General features: G+C 42.0%; 1 protein-coding gene across 1 annotated transcript; it reads right to left on the bottom strand.

Annotated features, from left to right (window-relative positions):
* Positions 1-3,218: 3,218 nt before the first annotated feature.
* Positions 3,219-22,416, bottom strand: LOC118233368 (importin subunit alpha-7). The gene is made up of 14 exons (XM_035429025.1): positions 22,259-22,416; positions 17,515-17,648; positions 17,052-17,147; positions 16,781-16,880; positions 16,548-16,642; positions 16,336-16,467; positions 15,971-16,059; positions 15,503-15,602; positions 14,335-14,498; positions 13,797-13,875; positions 13,363-13,488; positions 12,945-13,072; positions 9,966-10,156; positions 3,219-9,603 (listed from the first exon to the last, which is right to left on the bottom strand). Exons 1-14 carry the CDS (start codon positions 22,260-22,262, stop codon positions 9,416-9,418), a joined length of 1,626 nt encoding a protein of 541 aa, XP_035284916.1. The 5' UTR covers positions 22,263-22,416; the 3' UTR covers positions 3,219-9,415.
* Positions 22,417-24,315: the final 1,899 nt, after the last annotated feature.

The following is a 24,315-nucleotide window of genomic DNA, read 5'->3' on the forward strand; positions in this document are numbered from 1 at the left end:
GTGAATGTATCAGGAAGTTTCTTCAGAGCTCTCTTGGACTGCTTAGGGGGTGATCTCCCTGTGTGCACACATTGGGTAATTGTCACTGGCTGTACCCGCTGTTGTCATTTCATCATTTGGGGTTCCTGAGTCTGTTCCTGGGGTGTTGCTCACCACATCTGTTTCTAATGGTTTATACAAATATGTGATCTCTTTTCAAAGGAATGAATGGGAATTGGTTCAGGATTTGGGACTTCCATGTAAATAATTGATTTTTGCATTATTTGGTTATTTAAGTAAATTCTGTTTAATGTAGCGGGCACTGTACTGTACCTGTTTTCTTCTGATTTCTATGAACAACGTGACCTGCCTTATCTAACTACCTAGCTTTGTTTAGTCGGGCGGGCACGGGGTTTAGGCTGGAATAGCGTGGATCTGAGGTCAGCCATCAACACCATAGTTTGTATGAGAGGCTGATTGAGTGTCATGTCAAGCTGAGTGATGCGAAATTATGGGCTGATTTCTGTAAGCAGCAATAACTGCAACCAAATAATTTCTATAATTTGATATCAGTCTTTTACATCGCTGTGGAGGAATTTTAGCTCACTCTTCTTTGCAGAACTGTTTTAATTCAGACAAATTGGTAGGTTTTCAAGCATGAACTGCTTGTTTCAGGTCCTGCCACAGCATTTCTATTGGGTTCAAATCAGGACTTTGACCAAGTCACTCCAAAACGTTTTGTTTCTTCTCAGCCTTCCAGATGTGGTCTTGCTTTTGTGTTTTGGATCATTGTCTTGTGGCACAGCTCAATTACACTTCACCTTCAGCTCATGAACAGCTGACCAGACATTCTCCTTAAGAATTTTCTGAGCAGAATTCATTGTTCGTCCAGGTCCCAAGGCAGCGAAGCATCATCATACTATCACATAACCACCACATTTTATTGTTGGTATGATGTTATTGTGAAATGCTGCATTTGCTTTCTGCCAGACATAATGGAATTCACAGTTCAAAAAAGTTCTACTTTTGACTCATCTGTCCATAGAACATTATCCCAAAAGGCTTCATTCAAGTGCTTTTTTGAAAATGTGAGAAGCATTGATGTTTCTTTTGGTTAACAGCGTTTTCAGCCTTGCTACTCTCCCATGAAACCCATTTTTGCCCAGTCTCTTTCTTATTGTGAAGTCACGAACACTGACCTTAGCTGAGGCTAGAAAGGCCTGCAGTTCTTTGGATGTTTTTCTGAGATCTTTTGTGACTTCCGGGATAAGTTGTCCCAGAGCCATAGAAATGGCTTAGAGATTATTTCCGGACTGATAAGTTCTCTTCTGGAATTTCCTTTCATCATGGCATAGTGTGCTTGTAGAAACATTGTGATGACTACTTCACTCTGATAGTAAGATTCAATATGAGTTAAGTATAGACTCAACAGGACTAGCTGCAATCTAGTAACTAAGAGGGCAATTACTCGTTCGCATGGGTGATGTGGGTGTCTGATTGTTCATTAATAAATGAAATGATTAAAATGTATTTTATGTTTACTAATTTTCCCTTTACTCATATTACATTTACATTTTTCTAAACGTCCAAAACCATTCTGTGTGGCAAATTTGCAACAATGGAGGAAATCAGGAAGGGGGCAAATCGTTTTTAAAAGTTCAATTAAAACAATTAAAAGTTCAGTGGCTGTAACAGGGGTTGAAATAAAAAAGCATACTTAGGGTTGCCCCAGGACAATGAGATGTCCTAGTGTGGGTTCCCTATCAATATGCCAACAGCTCCTGACCAGAAAATGCTTGCCATACTTGTTTTACTTTGAGACAATTTCAAATAGTTATGTACAACCAACAATAAAAAAAAACTCACCTCCATTCTGACATCACACACCCGTGGTTTCTTTATACTCTATTCATGCAAAACTCACCCATCTCTTTCCACCTGACACGAAGCTAACTACTGCCTTCCAGCTCTATTCCATTTATAACAGTGGTGTCAAACTCGTTGCCATGGAGGGCCGTGTGTATGCAGGTTTTCATTCCAACCAATTAATGCTGCCTTAATTGAGTCCAATTACTCATTCAGCCATATGCGTTTAACTGCATTGAAGCACAGAATATAAGAAAATTTTTATTTAGACAATGCGGGTCACCATAGACGTCGGGTCACCATTGTGCACAAACCTGCATCCCTAATTCAGCAAATCATTTAACTAATTATATAATCAAGATCTGAGGCTGGAATGAAAACCTGCATACACACGGCCCTCCATGGCAACGAGTTTGACACCACTGATCTATAATATGCATCAAAACCAGCATCTTCCCCTCTCCATTTATAGCTGTGCCACCCACACCCTTTCAACTCCTCTCATTGCTCCAAGCCGCATTCCACCGAATGGTACCGGCTCAACTCGACTCGACTCGCTTTGGTACCAGGTACTTTGTTTTCCACTGCAGATAGTACCCCCGTCAGTGTAGCTGGTCATCATAGCGACGCTGCATGAAACAGCCGTGACGTCATCTTCAATGCAACACACAGGAACAATGGAGGATATCGAAGGGATGGTGTTCTTGATTCTCAGTATGTGGCTGTTTATCACAGCAAGGAGATAAATTTTGTTTCAGAAGAGGCTGAAGGCAGCAAGACAAAAGACTGCTGAAAAAAAACAGCAAAGTTTGGGAAATCCTACATCAGAGCTCAGACAACGAGACGACTCTGGTTGCTCATTAGCATAAAAGGCGAGATGGTAAGCTAACCTAGTGACGATTCTCTCTGACCAATCAGTGGTCTGCAGTGTTTTCACGTCACCTTTTGGTATCGTCTCAGCTCGCTTGGAACCTCGACAGAGGTGATACCAAAAAAAGTACCAGGTACCAGGTACTATCCACAACTTTTTCCCGATGGAAAACCAGAAAAGCGAGTAGAGTCGAGTCGAGCCGGTACCATGCAGTGGAAAAGCGCCATTAGTGACTGCAGCATGCTTTCAAATATACGATGTACTGTGCTCTTGCAAATCATCCCGAAACTACATGTCAGTGCTCCATTTTTCTCTACTGCCAATTGCCTCCATCTGCAGCCTCATTGCAAGAGCAACCAATTTTTTGATTCATAAGGTCTGGATTTAGTGCCTGATCGCAATCAGAACATAGAAATATCTCTATATGGATCCACATACATATTTACCATACAGTGAACGAAAACTCAAGCCACATACAACAAAACAGCATCGACTCAGGACATTGGTGAATTGCAAGATGATTTTATTTTTTTCATTTTTCTGTACATTACTTGTAACCATAAGAAAAAAACTTCTGGACATTTGAATGCATTTCATGTTTGTTTTTGTGTGTTCATGTTTGTGTGTCATGATCAGTTTACATGTATATCAGTGTGCTGTCACTCATTCATACGGTCGGTAAAGTAAAGTCCGTCGCACGTCAAGTAACATGGGCAATAGCAAGCTATCAAAAGGACTCAAAATAAAAACATTTAAAAGGAAGGAAATTGAAGGAGCAAACAAAATATCTGGGCTGTCCACTTTAAATATATGAAAATTAGTTTTCTACCAATATGATAAACATTTTGTAAACAGTTGTAGGTCAGCACTCTTAGAAGTTTGAAAACAAAAACTGTGGGAAGATATTCTGTAATGGGACAATGGATATGTCTGTTATGGATCATTACAAAGTGTACAATATCCAGGACGGAAGACAAGAAATAACTTGCATTTCCTTTTTTGTCGATATAAAGCAAAATACATTTGAATCATTTTCAACACTTCTCAGAAGCAAATGCAATTACATCAGGACAATTGCTGTATTCATTCATATGAAATACCCTATAACCAGAGCTCTACTTGATACGATACTCTGTTTTGTAAACGAGTTCATTACATTTGAAGCCAGGACTTTATGTAGTCAAGCAGTGGTTTCAATTATGTACACCAACAATACGGTCAAGTGCCTGAACAATATACCTGAAGGAGTGTTTGAGAGGAGAGTTGATGATATTTAGTCTGAAATCCTCATCTTATTGCTACTCCAAATAGATGTCCATTTTTTTAAATTCAGAAAAATAACCCATTTTCACTCAATTTATAAATCATGTCTTGAAACTTTATAAATGATTCTGTTTGAAATAAATTTTTACGTAGAACAAAACAAGACATTAGACATGTAGGTAAATACAAGAAAACGTCAAAGCCGGTGACTAAATGTTGCAATTTTTTAAAAGTATACATTTAGTCGGACGATCACTACACCAAAATGGTTTGTATTCACACTGCTTGAAGCTACATCCCTGAAAAACTGACTAGCACTATCACTCGTCAAAATGTGGCTGATCATATTCAAGAGCCTATACCACCTTGCAAAACCCAGTTATGAAAGTACGCAACAGTGTCAAAAGTACACACATCATGACTAACACTGGGAACTGACGAGACACTGAACTCCTGGAACACATTTGCAACTTGGGTTTGCAGCATTAAAGCAGACAGGGGGAAAAAAAGCAATTACAACAGCACTGACTTCGGTCTGATGAATTCTGAATGAAGTACCACAGAATAAATTAGAAAAATGAACAATATACACCTTAAATGATTAATTCCTCTATTCTGATCCGATAAAAGAATTTAGTGCACCAACTGCAACTATGCCACATTTCTTTACAGAAATTGTAGTGGGTAATGCAATTTTATAGGTAAGGAAAAAAGCAGCAACAATCTGCACACTATTTGTGCATATTCAAGTAAAAAACAAAGTCGTAAAGACAGACGATATACATCAACCTTCAGTCTTTATTGGTCGGATTGGCACTTTTGTGAATAGGAGTGCATTGTTTGTTTTCTTAATTTTTTTTTATTTGTTTGTTCCTCTTTTCTTTATACCTCACTGGTCTTGAAAATAACAGGACAAAAACTAACAAGCGACAAAAGAACCTGGAGCGTGTTCAACAGGCACAGGTTGAGCGAGGTTTTAGCAGCGAGCCAATGAGGTGAAGCATAGTCGGAGGTTGGGGAGTACTTCCAAAGCAGCCGTGGGCTGACCCGTCATCCATAAACCACAAACAGATCGCCTGCTAAACTCAACCAGGGCAATAATTTATCTACACTGTAAGTCATGCAGTTATAAGCGGTTTAAATTTAAAATAACGTTTTCCCTATTTTTCACCTCAAAAAATGTATGCCAGTTGGCAAGTATTCTTGCTCTTTTATTTGAAGAGACTGTGGTGAAAACACCTTCCCCACCTCTCCAAAAACTAAACACTTTAGCTGCTGACAATCTGAAATTTTCCAAACAGCATGCAACAAATAAGAGAGAAGGGGGGCAATGAAAAAAAGAACACTTCTACATAATTTGAAATAACATGGATCCAAGCAAGTGCCCTCGGTCAGAAGGCCTCACTCCCATTTTGCATAGTTAACAGCAGATTTCAATATCAGGTGAGGGTACTGAACCAGGAACAAAGGATTTTGTGTTTCTTTCAAGCAGGAGGACTGAATTGAAAGAAATGAATTATTTAATGAAAGGCTTTGACTTCAAAAACGAAGTATGCTGAAAGGTTAAATGTCTCAAACAATATGTTTCATAGGTGTACAGAGAGTAACAATCAACAAATCAATTTTAGAGATTGTGCTTAGAATACAGATTCAAGAAAGCTAGACAGAGGCGATGGTTCCATTGGGTAAAAATACAGTGACATCCCACAGTAACCTGATCAACTTTGTCAGGCAAAAGAAAATAAATACATGCTCTGCAAGTTCTGATCAATGGCACTTTTTTAATTTTTTGCTTTTTGTTGCCACTTTGCAGATATTTGTCTTTTCTTTTTTCTTTTTCTATTTTTCTGCAAGTCACTGTATTTAAAATGTTACATGTTCAGGGTAACCAGGAAACCCATTTCTCTGGGAGCTACCTGCTGGCCATCTAACCAATAACTGACATAACACACCCAAGAGCTCGCATTGTGACTTGGTTCATAACAGGATAGTTCAGGCAATGGTCTTGACAAATTTACTACAAATCAAAGAGGGTTAGAATGTTCAGGTATAAAGTCAATTAAGGAAGGAATAAGGTCAAAGAACCATAGCTTGTCACATCCAAATAATGACTGAAATTCTCAACATATTGAGAGAAAGAAAAACGGACTCTGTCCACCAACTGTCAACGGTATATGCACAAACTGGTTGGTTCAGGTTTCAATAACTAACCAACCGCAGAGCAAGACCCACAGTCTGAGGTGAAAAAAGGTGGGCATACACATATAGGACAAACTTGCCCTTCACACAGAACCTGTCTGTCAATGTCAACCGCCAAAATGTTTAGCTGTCAACCACGCCCTCCCCAACCCGATAAAGCACCAATCCAGTCCGTATGGCGCAGAGGTAGAGAAAAACGCTTCCACAATTCGAGAATATGGTGGCTATACTGTCACCACAAAACAGCAGAGTCACAGTTTTTTAAAGAGGTAAGCAAAGGGATGTTAAAAAAAACAGCCAGCATTACTCCAAATTCACAAGGGCTCATGACCCACCAATGTGATCACAGGGTGAGTGAGGGTGCCTCTCTCTCTCTTTTTTTTCTCTCATTTTTATTTTTTAAAGGAAGCTGAAAATCTAGAAAAGGAAGAAAAGAATCCAGAGCGCATTTACACATGAACGTCAAAGACAATTCTGTTCTAGCCTGCACAAAAAAGCCATGCAAAGATTTTCCTTCAAGGCTAGATTATGGAAGCCATTTTCCTCTGTTGTGTTGTGTAGCTATGGTGGGTATAAGTGTGTACAGTGTTGGCTGGTCTTGTATGCATGTGTGAAAGTAGTGTGTGCAAATATATTTATATATATATATATATTTTAAATTTCTGGTTACATTTGCCTTTAAATGCAAGACTTCTTTCCCTTGCCAAAGCTTGAGAATAATCAGCTAGATGGATTTTGGGGGAAAGAACAAATATATAAAAATATATAGTAATAAACTATGTACAGCAAGAGCTTTTCAGGTGAGGAACATTGGAAGACAAAGACGTCTCCCTAAACCATGCATCAATCTGACCCATCAAACGCCCTAATACATTTCCCATCCAAACACCGCCTAGTAACTAGACTGAAGAGATCTTACAATTCAGCTGCCATTGTGTAGGTCTGAAACAACATTCTTAAATTACTGTGTCTGGAGAGGTTTTCCACATTTAACAACAAAGGTACTGGTCAGTAATATAGTATTCGGGATTGTTGCAAACCCTTTTTTGACAGTTACGCAAATAAATTGCATCTGTTATTAACTATTATCCTTAAACTAACAATGGGCAAGAAAGTTTGTCATGCCAACTGAAATGCAAGCAGACATATCTGCACCAAGCCAGGACAGCTTGAGAGTACCTAAAAGTGAAAGGCTGGCCAATATTCCACATGAACTGCTCCCTTTCTTTCATCAGGAAATCAAAGCAACAACTACATGCGCAATTCAAATTGTGTCTAACAATAATACAACGGTCAATGAGGCAACGCCTTTCAAGGGTTTCAGATTTATAGAGGCCACTCTTTCCCATCACTACCAATAAACCCAGCTAGGCGGCACAAGAACTTGTGTATCCCATTACACTGGTGAAAGGCTGCCTGGTTGCTCCGATTCAGTCTGGGACCTTGGGCAGTAAGCCGAGGAGCACCTCCAAGTGCCACAGGATTTGTAACATCTTAAACGAGACCGAGCCAAAGCCCCAAAACAGCGTCTCCTAAAAAAAACTATGTCCTCACCAGTGAACTGGTTTGTACTTCTTCAAGCTCTCGCACACAGGTATACACATAGTCCAGCTATGCCTCAGCAATGTGGAGGGACAATGCAACTGGGCACTATAACTGCTGGAGAAAAGATGAATCGATGGTGCTACATGCATCTTTTTTAAAGTGGTTCGGTACAATTTAAAAACTTGGAGCCTTGCACTGAAAATTCTCATCGTCCAGAACCATCTTTGGACAAAAGCTGTAGGTCCTACTCACCATCCTATGGGTCAGACACATGCAATTTCAGGTTAATTGTAACTTATCTTGCGACTATTTTTCCCCGAACATCACTATGTTTTATTTTAATATTTTTCAATGTTCAGCTGACAGGAGTGGTGTAACACCACATCCTATTTATCTCCAAGTGTTTGGCAAGGGAGGCAAAATGACGGCAATATAATATTAACACCATGCGAAACCATAAAGTACACAAACTGGGGGTATGTGAGGCCTGGGCTACATGCTAACAGCATCTCTATTTACATTGGGCTTCAATTTAAAAAACAAAAAACAAATGAAAAAAAAAACCATGAAAGCCAAATTAAGACTCTCAAAATGTAAAGATCTTTATACCTATATGCATATATAAAAAATAAGCTCCGTTTGACAAATGTACATAATGTGCTGCTGCAGGCAGCTGCCCTGCCCCCTCAGATGTGTACTTTTAAATCTTGCATCTATTCATTAATTTATTTGATACTTTAAATTTATCGTTATTAATAACACGGCACACAACAAATATTATATCACTAGTTATATCACCTTTGATCAGCTACTAACCTATACATTGTGAAACTCACAAACCTCTTCCAAGACATCTCCAGTAGCCCCAACCCATGTTCCAACCACCAATTCATGCTGCCTCTACCCCAGGCCCCTGCCCTAAATTAATTCTCAGACCCTCCCCCCTCCCCCCAAAAAAGCCCACAAAAAAAAATAATAATAATTAAACCAAATTAAGGTCATTCTCTTGCAAATTCAAAAATTGTGGGAACATAAAACAAATATAAGGAAAACAAATACTTTCTGTATCAGTAGCAAAAGAACCTTAGATATCCAGTGTCAAACTCACTCAGTGACACATACTATATCTTATGTTGAAAAGACAGAAGGTCTGAGAACGAATGATACGTTTTAGATTCTGGGACACATCGCAGCTGAGCACCATTTTCTGTTGCAGTATATAAATACGTGGCTCACTGACATTACCCGCACAGACAGAACGGAGAGGGGAGAAGAAAAAAAAACCCATTTCTTTCCCAAAAGGAAGATCTCTCCTCACGTCAGACAGGTTTTATTCTGATCCTACAGCGTTGGGATCCTAGAGTTCTCCAAAAAGCATGCACTGTGCTCCCGAAGGATTCCGACCCGGGCTGCCTAGTGCTATTCTGAAATGGTGTCTGGCAAAATGTGGCTCTAGAGATAGTGAAAACGTGAGCACTGGATAAACCAGTAGGAATATACCATGGGCAACAGAAGCAGTGGTGGTGTGGTGCTGCTCGTCGTCTCGGCAGGCTTGGGCCTTCGGTGGTGGGCGTTTGGATCGGAATGGTGGCGGCGTCCCGGCTGGGCCCGGCTGCGTGCCGTTAGGTTTCGATGGTGTGACTGCGCGCGGGGGGGGGGGGGAGGGAGGGGGGCCGAAAAGGGGCGGAGCAGTTATAGCTGGAAGCCTTCCATGGGCGCCTCCTGCTGGGGGAAGAGGTACTGCTGCTGGTTCTCGTCCACCTGCGGGGCCAGGCTTGGGTCCTCCTCCTCCACGCCGAAGTAGTGCTCGATCAGGTCGAACGCTTTCTGGTAGATCTCCTGGTTCTCGTGACTCTGCAGGAATTCAATCTTATCCAACCCTGTTGAAGGGAATAAGCAGAGGGAAAGTCATCAAATTATGCTAAAAAAGCCAAAAAATATAAATAAATTCTGCCTTTATATGTTCTTGTTCTAGTCCCTAGAAGCACAATTATCAAACATTTGTTCATACACTCAAAATGTTCTCGAGGCCATTAGGTGTTCACAATAAAAACAGATTAAGCAGTTCACAATAGTAACAGCACATCTGAATATTGTAGGTTCCTCAGAGATGCCACAAAAGGAGCTGGATGTAGGGATATGAACACTGCAGCTCTCCTGCAATAGAGGCTGACTGTACCCATTCACATACAGTAGGCCTCTTTAGTGTGGACACAGTCAGGAGGTTTGTGAGAGTGCGTACCGTAGGCCTCCTCAATCAGGCCGCAGTAGGGATTGATGCCGCTGCCATTTTGCTTGGCGTCCTTCTTGGCCTCCTGCTCCCCCAGCCTGAGGATGTTCTCCAAGCCGTTGAGTGCCACCTGCACAATCTTGGAGTCCATGACGGTCAGCAGGTCACACAGCGGTTTGATACAGCCCAGGTTCACCAGGTACCTGCGGAGGGGCGGGGCAAAGGCAGGGGGTGGAAGACAAATGTGTACAGTAGGTCAGTTCTGTACAGAGAGTTAAATACAGCAGGTTCTTGTCTATGTGAAAAAGTAGTGCCGATGCCTGCAACCCTGGGGCTTCGGCCCCTTCCCCCCACCCTGTGCCCTGATGCGACCAGGAGGCTTAGTTGTATGTTGTATGTCCTTGCTTTTCTGACTGGTATATTAACGTACACTGATTTGCTAGGACGGTCTGTACCAGCTAGTTTAATACCCCAGGCTATAATCTGTCCAACCACTATCATTATTTGCCGATAGATTCCCCATTTCCTCCCGATTACCATTTAAGCTGTCTTTAACTTCTGACACTGGGCGGGCCCGCGGGGAGAGGCTCCCCCTCTACAGCTGTACACCTCCCAAGATTTCTCTACACTGCAGAGTTTTGCCACTTGCCACTTTGAGTTTTGATTGGATTCGATTGGTTATTTATTTATTTATTTAACTCAGTTGTTGGTTTTTTGGGTGTTCAGGCTCAGTCTTTTGGAAATGAGTCATTTCCTGTTTTTCTGTAAAAGGCCTTTGGGAAAGTCTCTGTAGAATACACTATGTTAACAAAATTGAACTGAATCAAACAGCAAGCTGTTGCAGTTAGAAATGATGCTCAATGTGCCAGCCTGAACCCAGGCCATGCTGCGGTGAGAGCAACGATATGGAGAGGGACCATACATACTGATCATTATCACAGTACATAACTGCCTTCACAATATAACTGATGAAGGTCATAGACCTCTTAACCAAACAATGTAAATTCCAATGCGATGCATTTACATCTGGATATCTTCTTTTCAAACGTTGAAGAGGAGAGCATCACCCAGCTTATCCATTTCTTTACATGGTTTCCAAGCTTTATGTTGAGATGGTTACAACTGCTGTTTATTCAAATGTATTTGAGTATTATAGTAGATTGCCTTAAAAAAAGAAAAGTTTTTTTGAACAACCACTATTTTTTCCATTTCCACTAGGATCTAATTACAACCCAAATTAATCTTACAACTGACATTATCCAAATTGGTTACTGGCTTAAACATTTTTGTCTGTTCCTGATGCATTACTGAGGAAAGTGTGTTCTTGAGTGTAACCAATTAATTACAAAGTGTGGCATGTTAGCAGCCAAGCAAGACACCGACAAGGGATAAAAGTAGTACAAATTACCCTGACTTGTTAATCTTATGTCTGACGTGCTAATGATGTGAGAGTATCAGTGTCCCAACAGCAGACTACTACGCTACAGAAACAGGGAGAACAACCCATAACATGCATCCGAATTAAGAAAAGCAGTGCCGGAATTCAAAAAGTCACTGACGCCTCATCAAAACCCCCAGTACTGAACTTCAATTAACAGGGGGAAGAGAGAACACTGATCGTTTTTGCAGAGGCATTGTGGGAAATGTCCATAAAAAGAGAAGATGGGCAGTGGTTGCGCTGCAGGCTCCGTTCTGATTGCATGTAATTAAAGTAAACACAGAGGCCCGTGGTGTCCTGCTCAGCAGCATGCGGAGGGAAGCGCAGCCAGCGGGCTGGACCTGCGGCGTGACGATAATGAGGCCCCTTTGTCAAGGAGAGAGATTGCGACGTTTTTGCTGTCAGTCCCTGCTCCAGATTACAGTAATTGCACGGACAGGGGGAGGACAGGCCGATAGACATCGAGCAAACGGGGCCAAAATGGCCTCCGTCGAGCACGTCACCGTTTCTGTGGCCTGGTAGGCAGCCAAGTTCTGAGCAGAGTTTACACTGCTGCGATTTGGTTCTGTACTCTAGCTCGGTTTCATAGAACAGCTGCTTTAGCATAGATGCCTCAAATTACAATATGTTAATCAAGTTTAGCCTCCTTTGCAGGCAAAAAATAAAACAATACTTAAGAAATCTGTTACATTAAGCCACAGGCAATAGTGTAAAACTCACAAGTGGAGTCCTAGAGTGTAACTTAATTGCATTCTTTCTAGCAGTGAAAATACCACTTAAAGCTTTCGAGAAGCAATGTGATGCCACAGAAATCCAAACGTTGTGTGTTGTGTCTAGGGAAGCTAATTTTCAATAATTCCTTTGATCGATTCATTTTCATGAATTAATAATCGAGAGTCATTCGGGTAAATTCCATTAGCTAAAGTTATATAGCACACTAATAAAAATGTGAATGACACGACAGGCGATAGTGTTCTTGACTCCAGGAAAAGCTTTGTGAGCGGGTTTCTTTTCACTCACATTCAAAACGCATTAGATTAAAATATCTACTACGATGTGAAAGCATAGAATGATATTTTAGGACATTCAAATTTATACAAAAAAAAAAAAGGTTATGTAATCAACACGGCTCAGAGCATTTAACGTCTCTTCTTTCTGCCTGCTACATTTAAATTGGCCATTAAACTGTACAAACGTAGCCCATAATATTCATGCATTTGATCATTTGTCCAGTCTGTAAGCAGGTAGGAAGAGCACTTGAGACCTATTCAGTTTATTTAGCCAAAATACCTTTGCTGATGTTTAGGAAACAACATAAAGCAATTTGCTGACATTACTAAAATAGCAATGAGAGCTAGCTTGATGCAGAATGATGATAGACGTGGGATTCTTTCCCCCTTGCTGGCTCTGCCTACGAGCCCAGTCATCCAGTCTTCATACACCAATCCTTGCACGTTTCAACTCATCTTTGATAAAAGCTAGAACTTCAGGATTTGCACTGTGGCCTCCAACAGTGAGGTGGTCCTGCTACCATCCCTGAGCCCCCCGCTCACCTGATCTGCTCGGGGGTCCCGCCCGAGGTGGCGTTTGTGATCGCCCACGCCGCCTCTTTCCGTGTGCGGAACTCCGCCTTCTGGAGAATCTCAATCAGGACGGGGAAGATGTTGGCGTCTATTACCGTCTGGAAGGAGTCGGGGAGAGAGAACCGAGGAGATGGGGTTCAGATCACTGGAGGCTTCAAGCCATACGCCACTCCCAGAAACCCCAATGGGCCAGCCTGCAGCCCGGAAAACTTCCCCCTTTCTCCCCCTTAATGGGGCTCCCATTTCTGACACATCTACCAAAATCTGATCGTTTGGTTGGAAGACTATTTCAGTGCTTCCATACTGTTTGTGGTATGCAAGCTGTAGATGAAAATGAAGAAGGTCTGTACTCAGAAGGGGGTTGCTGAAGCGGTTTCTGGCCGTGTACCTGGATCTGTGCTCTGTTCCCCGCCGTGATGTTGGAGATGGTCCAGCAGGCCTCCTTGCGGATGGACTCCTTGGCACTGCTCAGGAGGTGCAGGAGACAGGGCAGGGCGGAGCAGTTCAGGACCACCTGAAACGCAAGACATGCAGGGGCTGATTTCAGACTTTAACTTTCCATAACTTTAAAAGATTTCATTAACCCAAAGATGGGTGGAGTCACAATGTCTTACCAAAGATTTAGCACAATTACTTTTTGCTACAGAGAGAAATTTCCTTTGATGGACTCGTGAGAAACCGAGTTAACTCATGTTTTACTCCAACCACAATGAGGATTAAGGGACAGTTTGCCCACTTCCCTTGTGTTACATTAGCCATCCCCCCTGAAAGAACTATTCCACATCTCTGCTGAACAGGAGGTAGGTTCTCATGAGTGCCTACCTGTGTTTGAATGTCATCACCGGTGACAATGTTCCCCACAGCCCTCAGGGCTGGTGAGGCCACCTTGTAGTCTGTGTGCCTGTGGGAGTGAGAGAGGACATCAGCGAGTGCTACATTACCACAGAACTAAATGAATTCACAAACACAGAGCTCACTAATCATTGAGCTGACCTTTCCCTGAGTGCTGTACAGTCTGTTCCACAGACGGCTCAAGTTTTAATGACAGTGAAAAATTAGGAGCTTCGAACAAATGTTTGTTCCTGCACATTCAGAAAATGAAAGCTATGTAAGCCCATCCCCAGCCCTGCCGATACCTTTCAACAAGGGTAGTCTGGAATATTCTGAAAGAATGGTGCCTCTAATACACTATGCTATATCCCTCTACCCCTCCCCCTCGTCCTGTAGTTTCTTCTACAAGGGAATGCGTCTCTGCTGCCCTGTCACCCCCTGAGCATAGGCCCCAAGCAAGGAAACATTCCCCTGCTCTCTGCGGCCCACAGCCCTGTGGATTGTTCCATTACACTGGCCGCCCACTCACATCAACAGCTCCACCAGCCTCCTGCAGACCCCAGAGTCGATGACGGCCTGGATCTTCTCGTTGGGCCCGTCTGAGAGGTAGGACAGGGCCCAGCACGCGTCCGCCAGCAGATCTGGATCACTGCTGAACAGCAACCGGGACAGGACGGGCAGGCACGGCGAAACCTGGGGAACAGGACCCGTCAGTGTGAGCAGACAGGCGGGTGTGTGTGCGTGAGTGAATAAATGAATGAAAGAGGTGTTAAAACACAAAAGGCTTCCTTGCAATTTTTATGTAGAAATTTGATTATGCAGCAACAATAAATGACCAAAAATGATTTACTGCAATTTAATGTTTGGACAGGTTTTTCACTAAGACAAATAAAAAGTAATTTTAAAAAAATAAAAAAGATGAGAAACGTATAGACAAAAAATATGAGAAATGTATATAAATGTATCTGGGATTTGTGGTGAAACTTAATCTGAAAATAAAGATTCCTGCAGTATTGTCTGTTGCATATCTGGGCTGTGTGGGAGTATTGTATCCCTCACCATCTGAGGAACAGACGCATTCCAGAGAGGTGAAATAGCTCAGAAATGTTACAGAGGACCGACGTCAAAGTCTGATGACATCACTAACACTCACTGTGCAAGCTGCTTTGGCGAATGAGACGGCTTCAATGATGTACAGCGAAATAATAAAAACTTCTCTGGTTCGCTAGCAGATTTATTTATCTAGTCTTATGTGAATGACGTAAACAACTTAGATTTTTGCCTTGTACCGGATATGTCATCTGGTTCAGATTTCTCAGCTTGCAGCAATGTGAAGGAGATCTGTATAGAAATTTAGTCACTTCAAATGTGGAGTGGAGCAAGAAGAAACTGAATTACGCTAAAGGGCACAACAGAGAGGTTATGCCAAGGCACTTGTGTCTACTGTATTCCACACTCCTGCCTCTCTGTGTATAATTCACAGTGGGAGGAGGTTGTTCAATCCTTCGCTTAGTCTACCTTTGAGTACCAACTAGAGTGTTATGCATTTTTCTCTAACGTCAGATCCTCATGAGTTTGGCAGTTTGTGAATCTTTTTTTTTTTTTTAATTAACACCCGTTTACATCCATTACTGAAAAAGACCCACAGCAATTAGATTTAACGGCATTTAAATTTCTAAGGTGTGATCATAGGACACCTTCTCAAACTCAGGCGCTGGACTTTTTCCTCGGCACAGGTTTGATAGCGCCCACACTGCATTCCTGGTCATTGTCAGTCTGGTGGACTTGGTCAGCAACCTGGGAATGGAATAATATTTAAAAACATAAGACTTGCTTCCACCTACATTTAGAATGACTAGCGTATGTGCATGCACACAGGTTTAAATGTTTTAACTATAGTATGCTTATACTTTTTGAGCACTTATATAGTGTGTGATTATTTCCACGAAACCAAACTTATCCAAGACATGTTCAACAAACTCAATAACACTGCTATTACTTGGAATTTCACAAATATAACATATTAACAGAAGACAAGGTACATATAGTCAATGGGAAAAATGTAATGAAAACGATTTCCGCCAAGGTAGACAAGACCCTTGAATAGACTTGAGACCACTGAAGAAACGCTGATTGTGGCAGTTTTGCTGGAGGTCAGTACTTACATTAGAAGAGGTGGCAAGATGTTACAGTTTAGTACATAGTCTCTGCACAGAGCACTGTCACCTGCGATGTTCCCTAGAGCCCACACGGCCTAAAGAGATGGGAAACACAGAAGATACCTTTGAGAAGAACTGTGTTTGGTGTTCTGAAATAAAGGCAAGTAAACTCACCCTTGACTGCCTTTGTTTGATGAATGCAAGTAATATTAACCCATTGTTCATTGTGTGAACTAATGAAGAGCTATGACAACTTATTCTGTATTACCACTTCTGCCTCATTTAAACCATGGACTCAAAAGAGCAAAGAAGCAAGAACATCTGATAGAACTGAAGAAAGAAAGGATCTGGTCATAACAGTCCAGGGTTACCTGTTCTTGCACATCCTCAAAATCAGAGTTGAGGAGCTCGATGAAGATGGGCACCGCCCCAGCTTCGATCACAATCTTGGTTTGCTGGGACGTCCCGGAGGCGATGTTGGTGAGTGCCCAGGCAGCCTCAAACTGGGGAGGAGAAAGAGATGGAGTCAGTGCTAATGCTTCTCTCGCTCTGGTCACAACTGGCCAGTCACAACAACACCCACCTGCAGTGTGCAGTTGATGCTTTTCTTCAGGAACTCCACAAACCTCTCCACAACACCAGGGGTGTGGATAACCTCATCGATGGGAGGATTCGGCTCTAGAGAAGACACAATGGAGACAGAGACATTAGGATACAGATATAAACGGAACATACTGTTGCTCCCACCTAGAACAGCCCCTCTCTCACACACACACTCACAGAGAGAGACAGAGAGAGAGAGAGGTGAGGCAGTACCTTTTGACAGAAGCTTTCTGAATTTCTGTGTGGTGGCAAGCTGGAGTTCAGGATCTTCAGAGAAGAGCATTTCCACCATGTCTCTGGTGATGACGCCCTCCTGGAAAACAATCACCAGTGCTTTACCTGACCTGACAAGCAATGGTCAAGAATCCAGTTCTCAGCATGGCACAGCTCAACAGTCCAGACTGGACGCACTGGCCACGGCATCAAGCCGAAACAGTGGCACCCTGCTCAGGACGGGCCTGATGGTAGTGGGGCAGAAACTCACCCCAGCTGTAGTGGAGCTGATGAAGGCATCCATGAGGGGGCTGTCAAAGACTCCCACCTCCTCATTCAGCATCTCCACATTTCTCCTCTTGAACAGCTGTTAATCACAAAGGGGCGGGGGGGGGTTCAATGCACACACCGAACCCAATTATTCGTCCTAACCGAATTGTTCAGAGTGACAGCCATGTAGCACACCGATTAAGCGGATTTGACTCCGAGCTGAACTGCTGTCATGTCCTCGAGCAAGCTACATGACTTCAACTGCAGTAAACACATGACAGGGATAGAAATGGCACACGTCTGCAGTTTATATTCTTAATTTTGAAAAGGATGCTGTACTAAACTGATTCTCTCAGTCTACAGCAGTGCAGCCCGCAAAAAGATGCAGATGTACAGGGAAGCAGAAAGAGAGAGGGTAAGAGCGAGAGAAAGGGCTGAGAGGTGGGAGGGGTGCGTGGGGGTACCTGCTCTTCTCGTTTCTGCTTCCGGAGCTGGATGCCCTCCTCCTCTCGCCTGCGGCGCATCTCCTCCAGGTTCAGGGCCTTGTTCTTGTAGCGGTTCATTCTGTAGTTATCCTTCGCGGGACTCGCTGTGGTTTCTGCTCGCGAGACACAAACAGCCCTCTGTCAGCGTCTCAGTTCCTCCAGCCGTGAAACGCGACTGCGACAAACGCGGGGCCGACTGAAGGTCTGACAGTGATCTCGTTCTGACTTTCACACGTCGAGGTCAGTGCTGATCTCATGCTGGCTTCCGCTTTCGTTCTGACTACAGACGACGAGAGGAATGTACATCGGCCCAGCTGACAGGCCGCTAGTGTCCTGCTCTGTACCCTCAGCACAAGGGCTTACCATCACTTTCCAGGCCCTCACTATTAAAGACAATGGCGCATGAATAAAATGCAGTAACCTGGAAAGACACACTTAAATGAGGAATCAGAAGACAGCAGTGCTATCCCTGTCCACTCCAACTTCAAGACAATATCAACAGCAGCTTGACATCAGAGATCGCAGGCTACTGCATCAGAGCTGAGCACCCACACAAGCCTCTAACATTGTGCATGGTTCCAAAACCAGCGAGCAACCAACTGCTGGCTTCACCAGTGAAAGAAGTGGACCTCTGCACTGTGCCTGACTCCACCCGCAGGAGGCAGGCATTACTCGGTTCATTACTGCGAAAGAGGCACACGTCTGAATGGCCTGAGAATGACAGAAACACAAGGCAGGGGGAGGAAACGCTACTGACAGCGTCATTCATTTCACTTCACTGTAGCCAGCCTGTTCACATACAACATTCACATTCACTGCCTTCTCATGTAGGCCTGTCACTTATGGCTGAAAAAAATGCATGAAAAATTGGTTTCACGTAGGCCAATATGCATCAATTTTCAACAGTGGTTATACAAGTTCCTCATTATGCGTTAAGTTCCTAACATACACATGAAACTACTCAAAACTGCTAAATTCATGCAAGTGGTCAGCTCAGAGAGACAATCAGCCTCACTGCCAAGTCATGCTTTCTGCATTCAACTGTTTAAGATTCAGTAATTGTGATAGGTTACATTACAATTCGAAACAACACTAAATGTTAATACCTACAAGCTGGTTCTATTCTGCAGGCAGTTAGAAAAGCCCTTGCACCCAAGTTTATAACCTACTTTTTTTCCGCTCCTACAAAGCTTTATACTTTAACAGCACCACATCGGTATTGGACAAAGTGCTACCACAGGACTGTGTGCGACTGCGGTGTTTTATTATAACTATTGTTGAATCTCAGAAGCACGGATTGAAGACAAACCGTTGTTTGTCCTCAATCCGTACTTCTGAGAGCGCAGACAGAAGCAATTCCTGCCAAAAATGTCTTAACAGAGCTGGTTTGCAAATCCACCTATCCGAGAGGACTCAAATCCAAATGCCTTTGATTCACTCAGACTTACGTTAGCTTCAGTATCTGTATTCTGAGGGAAAACCAATGCATGTCAAAAGCCTCCAAGCAAAAGCCAAATGGTGAAACATGCAGGACGTTTTCCAGCACATCCCTGATGTCAAGAATTCAGGGAAAAACACAAGGACAAATAAATGGCAGGGGTGGGGGATATACCATGACAACAATTATCAAAAGCAGTAACAGTCATCGCCACCATGTGGTGTATTGTCTTTCTTTTCATTTTTTCTCTTTAATTACACCTGAAGCGGTAGTATACAACCACGCATCAGAGGCCGTGTGAAATGCTTCTGGAAAAAACTTAACCACAGTTATTGATTGGCCCTTGCAGCTTCCATGTGGTTGACAAAAACACATCACATGATCACATGGAAGCTGTACGACCTCAGTGCTGATTGGCTGTCTTATCAACACCCAACTGATAACAGTGGTTACGTTTTCTTTCCAAAAGCATTTCATGCAGCCTCTTTAATTTGGGAGTTTACTATAGTTTCAGGTATAATTAAAAAGAAAAAGACTAAAAGAAGGACAATACACCATATGGTGGAGAAGACCGTTACTGCATTTGATAATTATCGCTGCGGTATATCGTCCAGCCCTAATAAATGGCCATTCATTTATCACCTGCACATAAACCCCCAGCAGTCCTAAACAAGCACTTTCATTGAGCAGCTAATCACAGATTTTATACAAATGCCCAAACTGTCCACCCTCAGCATATGTAGTCACTCCACTGGCATGGCACATCCTGAGTCATTCAGGGAGCAAATGACATCACAGGGTGGGGGCTCCTTACTTGAGGAAGTAAGCCAGCAGCCCCACCCCCTCTCAAAACCTGACTCTTTTGTCTAAGAATTTTACTGATAATTAACAAGGAACCAAATCCACTGATTGCATGGCCTCAATACACATCCAGCACAGCCGGTTTAAAAGTGTGTTGGTATTACGCAGAGGAGGGGGGAAACAGCCATTGCAGCAGGACTTTTTTTAGTTAAGCGCAACCGATGTTAGTTAAGCACCGACTCTGATCAGTCAGTGTTCCTGTTATAGTGCACTATCACATGGCTCTCACAAATAGAAGGGCGCCCACAGACCGTCACACGAGAGCTATTTCAGATGAGAGGATACAACGTAAGTCGCTCTGGATAAGAGTGTCTGCTAAATGCCTGTAAAACTAAAACATCATACTTTGTCGCACAGTGTTGACTGGACAGCCAAATGGAACACCAAAATTCACTGTCTTGACTATATCATTATTTTCGGTTTATCTGAGTGACAGACCGCCTTCTTCCTGCTGTTTGCATCATTTTTAAAAAAAACAAAACAAAAGCAGATATTACATTTATTCCTCCCCTATTTCTCAGTAATTTCACGGGGCGCTGCAATGCTTTCACGGATGTAAACATCAGCAGTTTCGCGTCTCGTTACCATAGGCAACAGAACCCTCTCCACAGCCCTTTGCCGAAGCATAAACACAAAACACTTGTCAAAAGGGTTGCACGACAAAAGATAAATCAGGCTTATGCCTGTTTAAGGGGTGAAAAAGCCTTGCTTTTTCACCCCTTAAACATTTCCAAGATATCCTTTCCCCCAAACAACACAAGAGAGGTATCCATGGGCCAAAAGATGCAAGTAACATACAGGCCTAACACATGTGTAGTATCTGACTAGTCACCCATTCAAAGATAAAGTTCAGGACCTTGTTTTTTGGGAAAAAAAGACAAAAGGTGAGCCCTGTACCAATCCAGCAATGCTGAGACACGTCTTTCTACACCATCCAAAGAGAAGGGCATCAGCACGAGAGCAGGGCTGAAATGATGCTGACATAATTATTATAGTAAATCTACAGGCCTCCCATCACTGCACTTTTTCAGTACTCATTGGTAGGGACCAGAATGGCTGAATAACATCAAATCAACCCGTTGACCTCCCATTAAAGGAAAAACTCAAGTTGTTGACAACACTTTACAGCAAAGTATTATAAAGTGCACAGAAAAAGTGAGGCAAACATAGAAAAAATCAAATGTAGAAAAACCATATTTTGAATGTGCTGCTTTGCAAACAATGACATACCCAGATACAATGCATTCCTACTGTACACGTTCATATAACTACAATGGCAAAAACACCAATAAGACAAAGTACACTCCAATAACGTTACCCCACCCAGTAAGTCTTATCTCAGATAGGCCTACACCATAATCCAAAACAGCCATCATCTGTGGAGCCCTTACACCACCATTCTTCAGTTTGCTTCTTTTTGGGGGTTAGAGTCTAGATTCCTTTTTTCCTTAATAGTCCGTTAAACACTTCCCACACATTGACGTACTTACAAAACAATGTGCAAATGAAATGCAAGTTTATGTAAACATAGTAGACATCTTTTTTAAAAAAACATACCCATGGGTATCGCTTCTAAGGAGGCTGACAACGCATATGTTACGTTAGCCAACCTGCTTATTTCCCTCGGTGTTGACAGGGCCAAGAGTAAACTACGGCTAACGGTGGGCCGCACTTGAACCTGGGGCCGCCAGTTGTCTAGCTTTGCGCTACGCTGTACGTTCTCTGAGTTTACATCAAGTCGCAGTACCTTTGAAAATTTAAGGTTAATGTTCTGTTATATCAATATTACAATATCTAGAAGTTAAATAGTTGACAAACAAACGTTAGCCATTACTAACTGTACGGAACGTTACGTAGCGAGCTAGTTACCAGCAATATTTTTATTTGAAAATGACATGACGTTAGATTCTTATATAGATCTGCCCCTTTAGTAAGCCGTTTAGCTACGTTAAAGCGCTAGCCGGCTACAATCTGAAGGCCGACTGGCGGTTCAGTTACGAACCATCCGTCTCCATTACAGCTAGCTAACGTTAGCCAACGTTGACCAACCACGTTACCCAAAAGCTAACTGTTAGCAAACTACCACAAAATCAGTGTTTGGGTAGGCTTGGTCAAGCCTTAGACGATTAGGTTGGCTAGATAACTAATGCCAAAATCACTGGTCTGAATAGAATTAGCTAGTTAGTCAGTCTAACAAGATTAAAGGAAGCATGTCGTGTCCCCGTCATTCAACATTAGCTAACAATGTGCTAGCTAGTCCGCTGCTCAACCAAGAGCTTAGACTAGTTACCCAACAGTAGCTAAATTAGCAAGCGTAAAACCGAAAACCAGCCAGACAATCACGACATAGGTATTCTTTCACCCAGTATTTTAAAATTTACGCTATTTCTAACCCTGCCTTGAAGACAAACATTTGCAACTCACCCATTTTATCAGATGTGTCCGATAGCTCCGTTTCTTACGATAAATAAATCGTAATCCTTGGGCGCTCTCAGCCTTCCAGAATTTGCTGTCCGCAGACAATATGTCGGAGAGAAACGGAAGCCTCGCTTGGACAAATATGATGTCGGAGATTTATTTTCCCCTCCCCTTCCCTCGAAACGCTGCCTGGTATTATAACGTTAATATGAAATGCCCCCACAGTGATTCCAAATTGTGAGAATCGATAATGTCGCTCAAAAATCCATTCCATAATATTGTGCACATTATATTTTATATGTGGCTATGTTGCATTGTGAATATCGCAAATGACTCTTGCGGGGGAAATTAGAGCAGTTAAACTAATGCATATCATGTAGACTACGAAATGGTATAAATATTTGTTTAGTTATACGTTATTTTAAAAATGTATCAAATTTATATTATCATTGTAAAAAAATTAAAGTGAAGCTGTAGGGCCATCGTTCATGGCCACTATGTGTGGTGGTTTGTAAGATGGCTTACAACCTGTGACCAGTGCCATGACGCTTCTGCGTTGTGGTATTTCTAATTATGAGGCAAGGTAAGAGTGGGGCCCTCCGTTTCCATGTCATAACACAAACATGTTATAATGTCACTGGGTAGATTTGTGTATTTTCATCTCAATACAAGTACTTACAAACAGTTACATTTCTATTTAAAATGACATGATTCAGGCATTCAGAAATTACTTGCTAGTTGCTAGCACTCTCTTGGAATGTCCTTTTTATTTTTTATTAAAGGCAAGTGTACTCTCCATACCAGGAGATAATTAATTATGTGTTTGATACATATTTACAATGGATTGTAACTCACATTGTTTCAAATGAACACTGTTTGACTGCAGTGATATCAACCCAGGTCCTAATTAGTAATGCCTAAACAAAGTCTATTAAAAGTTGAAATAATATGTATGTCAATATGAAACTTGTTATAAAGTTCTGCATTTACCCTACATTTCCCCTTTCCCTGAATTTTAAATGCCTAATCACATTCACCAGCTTTAGTAACCTTTGCTATCAAATCGACAGAGTGCAGACAAGCACATGCTCTTCTTTGAAATACATGATGTTAAGCTGCTGCTTCTTTACACACCACAGTCTGCGAGTTTAGCTTGCAAAGACATGAGTTGGAGGAAGACATGTGCAACCTAAGCGAGCAAACTTTGGGTTGAAGCCTGGTGAGCGATAAGACATGGCCCGAGTGAATCTCTCCCTCCTTAGGTCACCCTGCAGCAAATCATGTGTCACTTTGCCGGGCTGCAGGTCCCATCCCCAAATTAGAACAGTACCTTAACAGGATGAGCCACCCAACAACCCCAGTACATTTATGCATTTATATTTAAGTAAGTTTAATGATAGCTGTAAAGTAATTGCAGTTGTAAAATGTCTCTCCAGGGTAAAACGAGCAAATAGCACTTTGCTTTATTTTCCCATATTTGCTACTAATATGCGTGCATCTGTAGATCACACAATGTAATGTTATGGCAGAATCAGTGATTAAGTGACAAGGTATTCCCTGTAGTGTAGAAGTATTGTACTATAATTATTTGAATTATTTGTGAATCAGCTATTGTTTTTATCGGACTTGTGAACAGTCTCTGTAAATAATATTTTTGTATTTTCAAGTGTTTTTTTTTATTTTTTAAAAATTCTGGGTTATATACTGTTTCATATTTGGTGTTATTAATTTTTATTGCAGCTTTTTATAATGTAAGCAAACATAATATTTTTAGATGACATCATTGCTTTGATATTTTATGTTTTCTGCTATAATTACTTTTTGATCGATTAAATTATTAAATCAGAAATCTCTTGCTAAGAATTGCTGAGTGACATACTTTCAATCCATGTCTCTTTATATATAAATCTAACTTTAATATGGATATGTCAATATGCTGAACACAGCCCTGCCCCAAAATGCAATAAATGCTATCCTTAGCACAAAAATTGAATGTGACACACTAATAAAGGGAATGTATCTGCAGTGAGTTTGCCCTGAGCAATTGAAGGTGAATTACTGTG

The sequence above is a fragment of the Anguilla anguilla genome, chromosome 8 (genome assembly GCF_013347855.1).
Source record: "Anguilla anguilla isolate fAngAng1 chromosome 8, fAngAng1.pri, whole genome shotgun sequence".
Taxonomy (NCBI): Eukaryota; Metazoa; Chordata; class Actinopteri; order Anguilliformes; family Anguillidae; genus Anguilla; species Anguilla anguilla.